Source organism: Lissotriton helveticus, chromosome 3_1, assembly GCF_964261635.1.
Source record: "Lissotriton helveticus chromosome 3_1, aLisHel1.1, whole genome shotgun sequence".
NCBI lineage: Eukaryota > Metazoa > Chordata > Amphibia > Caudata > Salamandridae > Lissotriton > Lissotriton helveticus.
Window position 1 is genome coordinate 1188533564 of NC_136061.1, and position 17968 is coordinate 1188551531.

At 40.4% G+C, this 17968-nt stretch overlaps 1 protein-coding gene across 3 annotated transcripts in view; it reads right to left on the minus strand.

The window, feature by feature from the left end:
• Window positions 1-3110: 3110 nt before the first annotated feature.
• GRAMD1B (GRAM domain containing 1B) overlaps window positions 3111-17968 on the minus strand; it is a 798329-nt gene continuing 783471 nt past the window's right edge. For all 3 annotated transcript variants that reach the window (XM_078681825.1, XM_078681827.1, XM_078681826.1), the window contains one exon: window positions 3111-11104. In XM_078681825.1, coding sequence (XP_078537951.1) covers window positions 11015-11104 — 90 coding nt within the window. In that variant the 3' untranslated portion in view covers window positions 3111-11014. The remainder of the gene's footprint in view (window positions 11105-17968) is intronic.

The window sequence follows — 17968 nt, forward strand, 5'->3', positions numbered from 1 at the left end:
TAATGCAAGTAAACCGATCTCATATAAGTGTTTCCATCCTGGCGGCGCCTGCAGCCTGCGTGCCATTGTTTTCATCCCAGAAGAAAAATCAAAGGTGGTGATGGACGGAGCGTTGCCAATACAAACACTCACCCCCAGTCAACTGATCTGGGTTTAATCCATCACCGTTCTTTAGCTCACTCCGCCACCCCAGTTCAGACCTGGCCATATGCAAATCAGTCTGACCCTGTGGCTCATGGGAACAGTCCAGCCCGAACTGCCAAGCCATGTCTTCCCTGGACCGGAATCAAGCTTCCCAGGACCGGTTTCTGGCATTACAGCCATCTTCAGCCGGGCTTGCTTGACTGCAGTGGCAAAGTGAGCATGGGACTCACGTCTGAGCATACCCTGCCTACTTCGGGCGAACAAAGAAAAACCAAAGGTGGTGATGGACGGAGCATTGACAATACAAACACTCACCCCCAGCTAAAGAACGGTGATGGATTAAACCTAGATCAGTTGACTGGGGGTGAGTGTTTGTATTGTCAACGCTCCGTCCATCATCCCTTTGGTTTTTCTTTCACCCCTGGCCTCAGTCCTCACTCAGACAGTGGCCGGAGGCAGCTTCCCTACTGGTTGACATTCATTATAATTTATTTTCGACTTAAGTTCTCCATACCCCGTCGCCTTGCTCTGTGTACATGATACATAATCCACAAGAAACTCGCGACTCGCAATATTCACGGGGAGAGGGGGGTTGCACGGGGGTCGCGGGGGATGTTTAAAAATAATGTAAACATTAAACTTTACTTACCTGGGCGGGCTGGTCCGCGCTGCCTCTGCTGTCTGCTCCTGTGCCGGGGTCCGGTGCGTTGGCGCCTTCCAAAGTTCTCTGTGAGTGGCTGCCGGCTGGCAACCCTTCTTAGCAGCGCCAGGATTGGCTAAGGGCCGGTGTCCTCCCTTCCCTTTAGAAGACCTCGGGAGAGGAGTTGGCCTAACGGCTAAGGCGCGCGACCTCGGACCTGGGGATCTGGGTTCGAGTCTCGGTAACGACGCCAAAACCTCCTGTGATTCTGGGCAAATCACTTAATCTCCCCGTGCCTAAAAATGAAAGTGTGTGTCCTCATGTAAAAAAAAAAAACGTAACTTGTGCTATGTAAAGCGCTCCGATACCTGATTCGCTATAGAAAACTCTACAAAAAAAAAACCCAAAAAAAACCGAGGGCTGCGCATGAAGCAACCCTCAGTCTCTTAAGGAGAAGGCTCAGTGCGCATGTTCGGGCTGACCATGAAAATGAAATAGCCCAAAAATGAACATTCGCACTAATGCACTGTCACTCAACGAGAGTGCTGCCGTAGCCCGCCCCCTATCAGCGTCTGTGTTCTACTTCTGACGCTAATTGCAGCAATCAGGACTCAGAGTCCTTATTGCAGCAATTAGCGTCAGAAGTAGAATGAGTTTGGGGCCGTGGCATTAGTGGGGCTACGCCCCAACGCCCTCAATGGACGGACCGCCACTGTTGTTCTGTCACGTAGACCTAAAAAGAAAATGGAAAGACAACACTTTTTTCTGCATGCCAGATTTGAAACACAATTTTTGAGCATTTTGTAGCTTTATCAATAAAAGGAATAGGAAGGGGAAAGATACATTTTGTATATTGCCCTTAAAAATGTTACCCAACTTTAAAGATCAAACTTTGGTACCCTTATAAGTGGTTGAGAATGTTCGATACACATTCTTCACAATGGGCCAAGATCTTTAATGAAAATCTGACCTCGGGGACGGTTTGCACATCTAAAAACACACCGTGTAACTTTGTGATGCTGCCAAGTTTGTCAGTTTTACATAACTTTACCACTGCATCTATAATTTCACACCAAACATTAAAAAGGCATATGAAAATCAGTGACCTCTGCATACCAAACGTGGTAATTGATGCTATTTGAGGTAGCGACACAAAGGGAATTTAAAGGGGAAACACAAATGTTGCTTTCGCCCTCAAAAATATTTTTCCCATCCATTAAAATGCCAGGTTCAATGCATATATAATTTCATGGGAAGATTTGGTAAACATCCTTCAAATGGGCCTAGGATTTCAGCTATCAAAAAAGTATATTTTCCTATAGATTAGTGGCCTGAACCAGAAATATTGAGTCTATGCTGCCTGCTGTGTGAGTGGGTAGCCCCTCTAGACCAAACCATACCAAAAAAATAAATAAATAATAATGACTGAACTATAACTGATTCATAAGCTCAGTAGTGATTAAACAGGTAAAAAGTCAAGTTATTTTCCAGTGCATCCTAAGAAGCTCTCCTTGGTGGGCAAGTAACACATCTGAATAATGAAATTGGATCACAAACATCATGCACCCCAAAACTACTCCGATTTGTGTGTTCTTGAAAGGTTGATTTTTTTTGGTGCACAGTTTGGCATTGTCAAGCATCTTAATTAACATTAATTTGATTGTACTCTGTTTTTACTAGAAAACGTCAGTGATATATCATAAAGCAAAATGACGGTGTATGAAAGTAAAAACCAACACATTAACCGAAACACAACATAAAGGAACATATTGAAGATGCAACATGAGAAAGGTCCTAAACTGTATCTGTCAAGATACCAAAGCAACCCTATCACATAATCCATCATATTAAAGCAATAAAAGTTGAGCTTATTTAGAAGCAGGTTCTCTACTGAGGTGGCCAGAAAATGAGGAAGAAGTTAATCCTTAGATTAGTGAATTTTAAGACTTTAGAAGTTTTGTAACCATCTCATCCCTCTACAGGACTTGTTGGTTTCATTACTGTGTATACACACCCCCACACACACACACTTCTCTACCATAAATTGTGTATACATGTGATCACACCTGTAAGTTTGAACCTGGACAAGCAATGTATTCTCAAGAGTAACTTTAGGCTGGAATAAAGTCTAACCCTAGATGACACTGCATGTAAGATCTGTGCTATTAACATTGTTTCAGTCTTCATTTGCAGTGAGATAGCATGACATTACCGTCATACAGAAAACGTGATGAGAGGATTTCATATAATTCCTACACCAACGGTCTTGTGAATCAGTGGTTCTGAATAAATCGACAAACAATTGATAAATTCAAGAGACATTTCATTACACTGGTTCAATACTTGTTTTTATTCATACTTCCATTACTCTAGCTACTTTACATGACATTTTGGCTTTGTAGCCATATTCCTAGTTTCTAGCAGAAAGGAGCATCATGTCATAAAACTATGCGCACAGCGCAAAGCTTGTTACAATTCTAATTACAGAAAGTCAGGCAGCTCAAGAAGAAAACTGCCCTTCCTGGTGATTACTTTTCAAGGCGAAGAATTTAATAACATTAGAGAGCATGGTTCTTGCCCTGCCTGAGAATGGAAGAGACCACCTGACCTGCAGGTTTGGTCTTCCATTATTCCTCCCATCCCACCTCCATGTACCAATCACAGCTTGCCACTGACAGGGGACATGGCACCTCCCTCGAACTTTCAGAGAAATCATGTGCCCAGTCGAAAGCAGCAGCCCCAGAGACAGACTTATGAGAAGCCAGGAGCGGTGTATATGTGAAGTTCCTCAGAACATGGAAACTGGAAGGAAGTCATCTCCATAAATTATCCTACAGTATCTGCAAAAAGAGGGCAGTTCTTCAAACAAGTCTTAGCATGCAGCATTCCTCTAAGCAGCAGTCTGCTATATAACAAATCCACAGAGCAATATACCCCAAGATCTGATTTTTAATAAGTATCAAAATTGGTTTGTGGGTAAAAAAACACACTGGACCTTCACAGCCAGGCAGTGGCTGGCATGAATGTAACTAACCAAAGGCATGGAACAAGATAGGGGTGAGATGACAGGAGTTCAAGGCCCAAAAATGACCCGTGCTTAATTTGGTGCAAAGTACCTATGTTTGGTTACCTCATTGATGGACTTACTGCCTCACCTCAATCCATAACTATGGAGGTTACTTGGCCCTATAAGAACACAGACAGAGTAAGATGACAAAAAATCATAGAGCTAGGAAATTCATTAGCTAAGCATGCCGAAAGGTTTTCCACCCACCTAATCCAGGAGTGTGAAACAGAGACCAGTGTCTCTCAGCTAGCACCATTTGTGTAGGGTCAAAGGACAGACAAGGACAATGCTAGCCCTGACCCACAAGAAAAACAGGACGATGGGCGATTTACAGTAGCACACCTCCTGATGGCAGAGTAACATTGGTTAATATGTATGCAGCCTAGTACCCTGTTCAAACAATTAGAAGCAAACAGTGGCATGGCACATGCCACATTTTAATACATATGATAAATGGTAACAGGAGACATAGGAAGGAATTCAACCTCTTGGCTGACAAGAAGATAAGTCTATAGGAAAGCAAACATAAGTAGGAGGATACAATGGTTAAGAGAGTAGGGAGAGATCCAAAGGAAGGAATGAGAGGCTTAAGAAGAGAGAGGGAGGGACAGTGGTGGAGTGTGGCAAAAGCAGAGATGAAGGTGGAGGGATGCAAGGCACAGGAACGTGAGATATAGAGACAGATGGAAATACAAAGATGCAACAGAAAAGATGGAATAGAAAGTAAACAACAGATGTGGAGATTGGCAGACTATGGAAAGAGAGTCTCAGAGAAAGAGTGAGAGGAAGTGAGTGTAAAAATGTGAAAGAGAGCAAGACAGAAGGACAACCCTGAATGATTAGAGGGACCAGCAGTTCACTTAGGTGTTTGTACATAGTTACCATAAATATGTACCTTGCTACTGATATCATGCTACAGATATCTGCAACAGCAAGTGATAGTGTCATGAACATACTGTAATCAGACGTGCCAAATTATATTAGATTTAGAACTCTTCATTGGTCAACGATCTCTCTCTCACCTCTCTCATATTAAAAAAAAAAATACCCCAAAAGGACATTTAGGATATCCACACTGGAGACCTTTCAAGCTAAATTAACTTAATGTTATGGGTGGTCATATGTGGGTCTCACTCCTTTTTCCAAATTCTGAAGCCACACATATTACTAAGCTAGAACACCAGAACAGAAATATGAAAATTGGCCACAGCCTCGGAAGGGAGCAAGAATTCTACCCCCAATGTCCACTGTGGTTGTTGGTTATCGATATTTTTCTCACACACACTATGGATTGGCAGCTACGTGTCTGGAACTGGAGATGCCACTTGAACACAATAGTTAGGAGATTTCATTTACATAGTCCGGACTTGCACAGTTTTGTTTTTTCCACACATGCTGATGGCAAATACACTAAAGGCCTTTTAAGAAGTTAACCACATCTTTGTTTCACTTCAGTAGTAAATGGATTCATGAAAGGCTTGTAATGCTATCCTTGGAAAAATGTATATTCTGCTTAAAGTAATCCAGTCTGCAAGATTAGCACATTCAAGGTGTATATGCAGTTCTTACCGTATTGCTTAGTCTGGGGTTCACTAATATCGACCCAGATCCCTACCACATTGTCAGGATAATCACTGAATATGTAAACGATTCTCAGACTAGATTCACAGCAAGTAAATCTAGAACAACGTCACCTTTCCAAATGTATCACAATTTCCTCTAACCAGACCTACTTTTTCATTACCATTTCGACATTGAAGCATCAACGCCAACCGTTTCTCACCTCAAACTGCATGTGTGTGCATCAGTAAGAGAAGGTATCTCTGAAGGTTAAAGTGGCATAAAGCAATCCAGTTCAGATGAATTAATTCTAGGTGCTCGTAGACACACAGAATGAAGGTGCCAAAATGGGGTCATCTACGCCCAACCTAATCCTTCCAGTAGAACTTCAGCAGGCACAAACAACTGTATCATCAAATGAAACATCTAGCTTCCTTTCAAGAGAGCAAGCAAGAATCCCCTAATAAGCAAAATAGAAAAGTGTAACATAAAATAAAACAAAAACTTTTAAATAAAGCATTAATGTGATGAGCGAAATCCTAATTATATCTACTACAAGGGATAAAGAGGAGAGATTGAAGGAGTGCAAGACAGCAGTAGGATACATGACAAACGTATAAGAAATCAGTGAAAAGACATGGAACGGGGAAAATCCATTACCAAGTTGAAGAGGAATAAAGAGTTTAAAACTATGCACCCTTGCGAGACTATAATTTTGCCTGAGTGAAAGTAGAGGCAAGATTCAAATTGCACACTCAACAGGGGTACAGCAGCAAGCATATACCCCAAATGCAGAGGGACATGACCACAATCTTCAAAACGTGGGTGTTAGCCAGCTGGATTAAAATCCAGGAAAAGAAGCAGAATTAACTAAATGCACATGGCAAAAATATAATTAGAATTAGAAAACGCCGAGACATAGGTGACATCACTGCCCCAAAATGACGATTGCCAATGAAAGACTGCAATCTCATTATGACAAGGGAATAACCATGATGATACAGACGGTTAGCACTGACGTAATGAGGAAATATTATGATTCAACTCAAAGCAAGAGAGAAGACATTAAATCCATATAAATGTGCAGGGTTCTTTCTAGGAGATTATGCCAACAGACCACAAGAAAAGAGAGGCAGTTACAATCCGAAAATATGACAGATTTTGAGAGAATAGCATATTAGAATGTAGAGCTTTTTGGGGACATTACACTTAGAATACACAAAGGAGAGCAGTTATTTTGGTAACCGTGAACAAATACAGTGCCAGAAAGTTTAGGATACATATTGAAATTACTAAATGAACAGGGGTAACAATAAAAGTTAAATTTTTTAAAAGCACTCAAAGGAAATGTGCCAATGCAGTCATGTGGTTACCAACGAAATATTGACAGAAGACGAGAGACCATCTTTGTACATATGTGATAGCAAAAGCTATTCTACCTTACTCGATGTACAATGATGCTTGCCACGAGGCAGTGGGGATCTTTCTAAAGTGAACCACATACCTAGGATAAAAAGAAGGTAGAGAATGAGAAAGTGCCTTATGGTCAAATGAATTGCCCATGTGACAAGGAGGAGAGAGGGAACTAAGGTTTAGATTAACGAGGGAGGACAGAATCAAACACTGCTTCATGTCCCACACAGAGATGCAAACAATGTAGTTGTCTATTTTGACACCCAGTGGTTTCCATATCAGAGTGAGAAAAGATAAAGGGCCTTATTTTCAATTTGGTGGTTGGTATACTCTGTCCCAACAATGGTAGATGTCCTGCCCACCATATCACAGGTGCATTATCACCCATGGCACTTGTACATGCCGGATGGCATATCAGCCAAGTAATAACTGAGTATCCCATCTGTCAACGTCTAGCCACCACCATTAGTCTCGATGGGTCAGGCAAATAGACATCCACTCTTTCATGTTTCAATCTATTTTCATGCTTTTGAACTTGTATTTATTTCCAGCATTCACAATTTCTGCTATTACTTCCCTTTTCATAGGTTCCATTTCTAACCCTCGGCATCTACATCTTTTCAACTAAAGTTTGTACTTTATTTAGCAATAATTTTGATCCTGTATGTGACAAAAGAAATAGAGCCGCTGGATCAGGGTACCCAGTTGATAGCACAGAGGGCACTAAAATTAACATGGACAACACCAGGCAAGAATGTCCAGATCAATAATTTGGATTACAATTATCATACAAACATTTCTTACCGAAAACATACAATGCATTTAGGGGACTTGTAAAGTTAGAAAAATCACTTCCACCAACTTTGTGAATTTATCCTCTCCACCCATCCACAGCAATTAAGTTCAAAACATTGTCCTTTCATCATTAGTATGGGAAGCAGCTTAACATGGTAAACAAGCAATTGTGATAGAGTTCTCATTAAAGTGATCAAGCGGTCAAGAGAATGAATAGGAAGATAACATTTCCACTATAGGAAATCTACTGGGAAATTGCTGATTTTAAACAAGAAAACTATGAATGAATTATTCACAACTTCTTAAAAAGTCACCACAACTGAGCATTTAACAGAAAGAAAACCAATCTCAACCCCAAGGTGATTAAAAAAACTATAACAGCAAAACAATGCAATCTCCATTTTATTGTTCAAAGAAGCCTCAACAGGCTTCTGCCTCCTCCAAATACACAACAATGCATAGGGTTATTTTATGTTCTAAACAGAATACTGCCCTCAAGCATGAAGAACAACAGACACCTGCAATAACCACTGAACACCTAAGGCATTAGAAGCATTCCCTACCACCTTTAAACTTTGGATGTCATCAGAAACATTCTCAAACCTTCGAAGTCAGAAATATTCCCACACATTTTAAACTTTGAAACTCAGGAATGTTTACTAACAATTGATTTAGTCAGTAGTACCATCACCCACACAGGTCAAAACCCTGGGATTTCAATACCATTATAAAAAAATTATGAAACCTTTAACATTCCCCACATACTACAAACTTTGGAAAATTGGGAATATCGTCACTAATCCTGCAAATAATAAACATAGCCCATTAACGCCATACTTTGGAATACCAGGGACATTTCTCAGCAATCTTGGAAGCTAACATTCAATAACAAACTCAGAAATTAGGAAAAATCATAGTCAGTCTCAGAACTCAAGAAATGTCCCCACTTTTAGTTTAAGAAATGTAGGACATTTACGCAACACCAACTCATAGTCTAACATTCTTTCACACAACAAATTCCTGCTACCAAAACATTTCAAATATATTTAAAAAGCAGCAGCTCCACGCCATCCAATTAGGAAATGTAAGGTATGTTAACTCCATGTTTTAGAATCTGCAATAACATCACCAAACAAGGATATCTGTAATATTTTTCAAATCAAATTCAAATCGTTGTCCCCATTTCATTAAACCAACAACATTAATGCTGGCAATTCAAAATATCACAACCATTTACAATCAAACTTGCAAATCAGAAGAGTTCAAACTAAAGCTATACGAGTTAGACACATGTGCAACCAATTTTGGACAGCAAGGATATTTGCTGGGGAAATTCCATTCAGAATATTCACCAATTCGTAAACAATAATATTAGTTAACATTATGTCAGTGTTATGTGTGAAAAAATGACAACTAACCCACAGCCAAGTGGTCTAATCTTAGTAAATAAAAGAATCTTGATTCTGAACTTAATAAGGCGTGTTTCACCTTAGTGAATTTGCTCTGCTCTCTCTAAGGAGAACTGTCAGAGAAACATATGGCAGAGTCATACTGTACCTGTAGGCCAACTTTAAGCCATGCCTCTTGTTTTCTCAAATCTGTCTGTTGCTATAAAACTAGGGTCTATCGGTCCCAATTACGAAGCAACAAATAGAAATTAATAGCAAATCAAGTGAGGGCTAGAGTAAACTTCAGATAGGGAATGAGTCTTTAAACAGTTCAATACTGCACGCCCATCACAGTAGCCTCTTGACAATGAAATACACAGAGGGTGTGTGAAGCGGGGAAACTTCACTTCGCTAACTGTGTAAAGTATTTTTTTAAACTTCATGATCTACAGGAAGTTTGTGAAGATTACAAATGAGTGAAACTTCTTGCAACATCTAGGTTATGAGCATAAAAAGAGCAGCGAAAGCTACACATTTTAAAGAAAATATCTCTGCAAAAACTCGCAATAACCTTTGCCCGCTGGTGAACTCCACTGGCAGAATTGAAGTGTAGCAAACTTTAAACTATCACCAATTATAATTTAGAATTACTTGCATAGCATTGTGGCCACAAAGATTCTGAAATAGTGAAACTGCAGTAAAAATAGCCATCCCTATGTCCTTGCCGTGACTCCAAAATAATTAGCATGAATACATTTTTTAAAGCCAACAATAAAAGAACACTATTCTTAAAATGGTTCTATTAAAGCATGATAATGAAGACGTCTTGTGCTATGCACTGTAGGCAATTAGAAAGTTCTAGTACCTACAGTAGGCTGGAAGTGCTTCTCTTATTCGAAATGAAATACATTTCCCCATATATATGAAAAGATTTACCAACATTTTTCAGATCAACATAGGTATTAATAATAGGTTACTGACATTCCACAGTCCTCATACCTCACTAGCCCTACATCAAAGTATGCAACAATTCACTTCTGAGTTCCAGATAAAGAAACTGCTCTTTGATGCATGTTGCACACCCTTGGCAGAAGGATTCCTAATGATAAACATTGACTGATAATGCATTGTAGGCCCTGATGTTCTTGCGGGTCTTTTGTATTCTTGTGAAAACATACACCCAAAAACCTTTCCTCAGATTTGGCCAAATGGGCATGTGCAATGAACGTACCATTAAGCAGTACATGATCCAACCACATATCAAACATAAGCGATGGAGGGCACTGCCCCACTCTTGCTCACTAGAAAGAAACTGGATATGGCTATGCTCACCCATGAATACATTGTCTGTAGTTTAAAAGTGGCCATAAAAAGTGCTTTTTAGTGGGCATTTGCTTCCCCACTCACACAACTCTGGTAACTGCAAGAAGTACAAGTTCAATGTGAGTCTTGAGAATGTAACAATTCTTGTTTCGCTGAAGTCTGTGTGATAGCAGTTTTGGTTGGTCCCCTGATATCCTTAAGTCCCATCAGTCTGCCATAGCAGCAGCTCCTGGAGCAAGCAGAGTCCATGGGCTGGAGGTAGAGGCAACAATGCAAATGAAACACTGGAAGGAGGGCAGGAGGAAGGGATGGAAGGAGGGGAATTCATTCTTAGAGGCATTTTGTCATTGCGATTCCATCTTTAAAGAGAACAAAACAGCAAGAATTAAAAAAAAAGGTTGCATGTGTAGGCACCGGCCATCTGGCAGCTCCTGTCCAGTTTCTTGGTGAATGGCAGGAGAATGCCACAACTCCCAGCCGTCAGCCCTGGGAAGTCATGCTGAGGAGGGCTAAAGGCTGATGCCCTCAATCCAGCACAGAAGCTCTTTCTTTTAAAATCTGTATATAATATATTTTATAATCTTTATCGATATATATATATATATATATATATGTATACATATATCTATATCATCTTTATACACATATTGCACACTATCCTCTGGCCGGCTGAGTCTAGCTTCGTCAATGATAGCTGCTCCGTTTGTCTTCTGTTTCTGGCCCATAATCGCGCGCTCCTATGCCGCTCTGAAGGTTGATCAGAGAGTTTTTCATCTGTGGGTAAAACATACAAAAGTTAATAGCTGCTTCTAATAAGTAATGACTAAGTGACAATGTTTACTATTTCAACAGTGCATGCCTTCACTTTGTGTACATTATGGACTACATAAAAAATATCAAAATGACATGAGCAATAGAGATTGGCAATATGAATGACTATGGTTTCTCCAATGGATCCACCAACTCTTAAAACGGCCAGGAAAGTCCATAAGAACCAGCCCAATACATATACAGAATCAGAAGCATAATGTAAAGAAGAGCATTGAGGAAGCAATATGTTCTCAAGAAATAATGCACAAGTAACGGACACAAATCTAGGAATTATGAAATGATTAGGAATTAGGATCATTAACATATTGAATAACGTATTAACTTAATGATAAACATTCAATTAATAAGTACCAGAATCATAACATACTGAGAAGAGAATGAGTGGCGTCTTAGTTCAGAAGATCTATCAGTATGAATGGTGAATGGAGGAAAAAATTGAAGATTGGCAAAAAACTACTCTATATTTGGATTTAAAAAGCCTAAGGCTTTCTGCTCCTCTACTGAAGTGATCAATAAACCACATTACTGAATTTAGTTCTACATTCAGATGATTAAATCTTTTTTGTTATAGTGTGTTTGCAAAATGTTATATATCACTCCTAATTTACTTTAGATAAGCATGATGCATGGAGATTGACAATTAATTTAGATGTTTAATTTTACCATTATGCCATTTAACATGTTTAGTGCCATGTTACTACAAGCTTTTGCAAAGCTGCATGTGGGAGAGCTATTGTCTTTGTTAATTTCTTTTAACCATTCTGTACAGAAGCACAGCTGCTGTGCAGCATAGCTGAAAGTAGTGCTTCGATATGGCCAGTGCTGACCTCTAGAGGAAGTGACCTGTTTTCTTAGATTGGGATTATTCACTGCCCTCACAAAAAAGAGTCATTATTTAATGTCCAAGCTGAATCACGCAATTTTGGACACGCATGAAGACTGCACCAAAAAGGACATGCGGAGCAGAGAGCACAGTATTGTTTTTATCTTTGTAGCGTCTTGATACATGTTGGCATGACTTTTGGCCTAGAGGGGGCAGCAATGAAGAAAAAGGAGGTGGGAGGTGCATGGGACAAGCAATAACAGGGGTGGGGTGGACTGCAAAAGCAACAACGCAGGAGGAGGGCGGGACATGAAAAGTACTGTGTGAGGGGGGAGGGAGGAAGGAGGTGAAAGTAAAAGGAAAAAAAGTACCTCTAAAAGTGCAGAGCAGTGGAAGGACCATGGGCAAGGGAAGCAGTACTTGGTCCATTATACAAGGTAGGAATAAAAACACAAAGAGGAAGTGAAGTGGGCACTAGCTGGCCATAGAGAGTAAATCAGAGTGACGATGAAGTCAACCTATGGTGAGCAAAGGATGGGCTGTAAGCCTACTAAATAAACAAACAGTCTTGAACGTGACAGTGCATGCGCTGTCTCAGGGGAGACCTAAAGTATAGGATTGGGGAGGGGAAAACTGTCAAAGAGGCAAGATTACTTCAACATAACTAAGCTTTGGTAAGTGGCTGTTATATCCTATAATTTCTTATTCTTTCTTTCTAACTCTTTGCACTTTTATGCTTAATGAAATCGAATGTTGGAATTAAGAATACCGTATTTGCAGCCCATTTATCTAATTTCTCGTTTCAGTAAATGTGTTTATTTTTCCATAGGAGTGCAAAGTAATTTGCTTAACTGTATATATATCAAACGACAGCAATCAGGGCAAACAAAACTATTGGAAACGCAATCCAAAACGCAACCGCAAAACCAAATCAAATCAGTAATCAACCTCACCAACTTGAAGCTCACACCTGCAGAAACATCTGTACTAAATTTGGGTCTTTCATATTGCCCACCTTGCAACATGAACTATGCGGATACTAGAATGGATCTTTATAAATTTACAAGGAAGTTAAAACTCAGGAAATTCTTTGCGTTACATCCTAAAGATCCTAATCCACCAACAACAGTATCTAGTCCCACCTTCTCAAGTACACAAAGCCAGGCCACTTTCAATACTATCTGGGACCTACAGCAACAATCATCAGAGGGCAACTTGCGGGAAGTCCCTCTTGTACATCCTGGGACACAAATGACAACTTTTAAGCCCAAATCAACTTTTCAGCCTATTATGGCCCACGATAATTTGGATTCTTTCCAAGAGATTGTAGTGCGTGATATTAAACAACTATACACTGTCACTAACAAAAGGAAATTTTGTATCTCAAAACAAAACCAATGTTACTACCAACTGATCAAGAAACTGAAATTAGATCACAATGTCATTGTAAAAGAGGCCGATAAGGGCGGCAATGTCGTCCTTTGGCCGAGAGCAATGTACCTTGAACAAGCGGAACTGCAACTGAATGATTCATCATGTTATCGCAGAAGTAACATACAAATCGTGAAGAATACTTGGATTGAGCAAACCAGCAAGCTCCAGATTTGGCGAAGTGCAGGGCTCTTAACGCATGAGGAGTTCAGATACCTCAAAAAAGAACATCCGGTAATTCCCTCCTTCTATCTACTTCCCAAAGTTCATAAGGATATTATTACACCTCCTGGACGCCCGATTATCTCGGCAATAGACAGCTCCTTGGAACATGTATCCAAGTATATTGATTTTTTTCTTCAGCCCCATGTTAGGAACCTGACTTCATTTGTTCAAGACACTTTTGATTTTCTTGATAAAATCGCCAATTTTGCATGGGATGATGATATGGTACTCATGACTTTGGATGTCTCATCCCTCTATACCTCTATCAGGCATGTGGATGGTCTCAAGGCCTTGGACCATTATTTAAACAACAATTTGCCTCATCCAACAGCACATAACAAGATGTTGATCGAAATGACCAAAATGTGCTTGGAGCAGAATTTTTTTCTTTTCAATGGCGTGATTTACCAGCAGATAAGGGGTGTGGCTATGGGGGCCTGCTTCTCACCCAGCTACGCGTGTTTACACGTGGGGCTGTGGGAGGAGCAGGTCCTCGCCACAGAGCACCAGGAATTGGTATGTAATCATATCGCCCTCTATCTTCGCTACATTGACGATGTTTTTATTATTTGGAGAGGCAATCAGGACAGTGCCAGGGCCTTTGTGAACTTGATCAATGTGAACAATGTCAATCTTAATTTTACTGCTAATTTGAGTTCTGAAATGATTTGTTTTTTGGATGTGGAGATATTCGTGAATGATTCTGCCCTGAATACCCGGTTTTATCGAAAGCCCAGTGCTGGCAATACCATATTGCATTCTAACAGCCAACATCCTGCCCATTTGATTCGAAGCATTCCCTTTGGGGAAATGCTTCGAATCCGGCGGATTTGCAGCACTGATGCCGAATGTGCAATTGCACAGGAGGCATGTAAAGCACGGTTTCTTGAAAGAGGCTATTCCTTAGAAATCATCATGAAAGCCATTAGACGTTCCAATTCTATAAGCAGGCAAGAAGCGTTAATCCCCAATTCTAAAAGAGTGAACCACCTGGGTTCAACAACAGACAAGGGTGAAATGAGTGCACCTCGACTCATTTTGGCCTTTAACCGTCAACATGGTGCCTTACGCAAGATTGTATACAAGAATTGGAATTTGGTCCGTAGTGACCCTACAATTGGTCACACAATAGGTACCAAACCAATCTTGACTTTCAGGAAATCTCCATCTATGTCAAAATCCTTGGTGAGTAACACCTTAGAGCCCAAGGTTTCTTCTACTTGGGGGGCATTGAAGAAGGGCTTTAAAACATGCCCTCAATGCAAAGCCTGCCGTTATGGCATTAACAAAACCCACTTCCAAAGTCCCTTCCAACAACATCCGACTGCCATTGCAAAATGGTTGAACTGTAAAACTGAGTTCGCCATTTATGTGTTGGAATGCCCGTGTGGGCTCCAATATGTGGGCAGCACTAAGCTGCCCGCCCACAGGCGCATACTCCAACACATAAGGGCAGTGACGGGACATGATCAGAACTATCCGGTTGCCAGGCATTTTCAGGAGAAACATCTTGGTATCCCTGATAAACTCCAATTTTTCTTAATTGATTGTGTTGAGCCATCAAGGAGGGGAGGTGATCGTGAGGCCAAACTCCGACTCCTCGAGACAAGATACATCTTGGAGCTCAACACCAAGAACCCCTATGGCCTCAATGATAGAGAGGATCTCTACACTTGCCTTTAGAATTTTTGGAGTTTGTAATATTTAAGACCTGTCCGGATACAGCAATTTTCCATTGTTCTTGTTATGCTCCCTTTCTGTACTGTATAATTGTATATATTGATGAATTGAATCCATTACAACTGGGATACTGTGGTACATGTTTTTAACAATTTTAACATTTGATACATATTTTCACTATAAGCACTTTATGGGTTTTTGCATTATTGCTCTTTGCACCTTTACGGCTATCTAAAGTTTTCTTGAAGTGACTTGCCCACTTGGGCTTTATTTTTGCGAAACAGTTTCATAGGACATTAGATAAAAAACGCTGCTATTGTCTGTCCTTGAGCTATTTGTCTAAGGGTTTTTTACATGAATATTGTGGAAACATTCATTGTTGCTACATAGATAACACTGTTTGTCATGTAAATACTTTATTTGTTTTATATGTACTTTTGCCCGACAAATTTGCTCTTTTTCCATGGATTTTGCTTTATTAGAAATTATGGATTGTGCTCCTGTCAGCCATATATACATTATTGTTGTACCATTGACATTGGTTTGATCAGTTTGCACATTAGTTTATTTTCTATGTCTATGATGTAACTTAATTGCACTGTCACTTTAAATAGCCTTACACACCATGTGTAGTTTGTCATGTGATCAAGCCTCCCTGGAGGCGAAACACGTCATGGCGGCAGCGCTGGCTTCACGGAATTAAATTTGAATTTGCACCAGCATTTCTTTGGGTCGGCTCTTTGTTGTACAGGATCTCTTCGAGCAACAACTTGTGGAATATATATATATATATATACAAATACATATGTTTATTACTCTATCCTGATATATAGGACAAGCAAGCATGTGCTAATTAAGCGGACGCCGTATAACTTAAATATTTTACTTTTGTTTTCGCATGTTCATGGTCCCATTGTGATGATCATAGATTTCTCTTTGCAATTTCAAATGTGTGTATATACATTTAACTCAACTTTGTCACCTTTCTCTACCCGTCCTTTTCTCCTCTTCTCAACTTTCTTCTTTTTTCTGTTTTCCTTTTTTGCATTTCTTTCTTAATATGCCCCTTTCACTTCCGTCTTCAACCTGTTATCCATACTTGACTTCCATCACTCAACCTCTGAATTATAACGTCTAATCTTTCACTAATACTATTTTGTGGCTTCTTACAATGTGACCTCCACATTTCTTCTATCTCCTCTGATACGCCACTCCCTCTGAATCCCCCACCTTTCCTACCCTCAACCTATCAGCCTTGAAAAAGCCCACGGTCAATGGACCACTAGGGCGAAACACGTGTCGACTATCTTTCATTGGTCTGTTGCTTATTTCACGTATGAAAATTCAAATAAAAAAACAAAGCACGGAAAAACGCCAGAAAGTGGATTGATAATTATTTCAGACTCATTTTGATAAATCAAGAGGGCACAATCCTCCATCTTTCCCAAAGAGGCAAAGGTGTCTGCCAGATATACTGAAGGGCATAAAATAACCGACAGTGCCCCCAAAACAACTGTGTCATGCCTGAGGGGAAACAACCGTTACTTTGCAGGACCTTACCATGTAATGTTCACCACATAGGTACATTTTGTAACTTTACCATGCAGTACTTTAACACTCAGGTAGGTATTGTTTTTAAATAACATACATGTTATGTTATTTTTCTCTTAAACTGGATTTTGGGAAGGGGGGTTAAAGGGAGGTAAGGGTGACTTTACTGTTTAGTAGTGGGTGGAGGCATAGGGAGCTGTCGGTGAGGTGAGGGTTAAGTGGTGGGTAGGGGTAAAGGGAGGTGTGGGTGACTTGGGGGTTTGATGTGGGTAGAGGTAGAGGGAGGTGAGGTGAGGGTGACTTGAGACTTTATGGCAGGTAAAAGGAGGTGAGGGTGAACTGAAGGTTCAGGAGAGGCCAGAGGTAAATGGAGGTGAGAGTGACTTGAGGGTTCAGGGGTGGGTCATGGAGTATTAATCTCAGGAAGGATGGTAAGGAAAATGCTACTTACTCTATATAAAACTTTATAAATAAAATCTGTTCTTGGCATGTAGAGCAGCAGAGTTGCACACTGTGCATAGATCGCCACCTAATGTTGGGCCCGGATGTTTGCAGTTTGTTGTTGTCCTGAAAAGTTCTTTGGAAGTCACGACATAGGTGACTCCTCCTTTGGACCACATTGCGCATGGGCATCGGCTCCATCCCCAGATTGTTTTTCGCCATTAGGGAAATTATGGAGGTTGCAAGAAAAGGAAGGATGCCCATGTAATCTGCATCTAATTAAGATAATACTGGAACAGACAAGGGTAGCCGGGGAGGCGGGTGGGCGTGTACAACTCTGCAGCTCTACATGCCAAAAACAGATGCATACTGGTAAGTAGCATTTTCCGTTTGAGGCATATGAGCTGAAGATTGCACACTGTGCATAGATTGTATAGCAGTACCCATCCCTAGCGGCGACCACCCTTATCTGTTGCAGTAGTTTGGAATAATGTTTTGAGAACAGCCTGGCCCACATTAGCTTGTTGCTTGGTTTGCACATCTACACAATAGTGTTTTGTGAATGTGTGCGGTGTAGACCATGTAGCTGCTCTGCAGATGTCATCTAGGGGAATGTCCCTTAAAAATGCCATTGAAGCCCCTATTTTTCTTGTAGA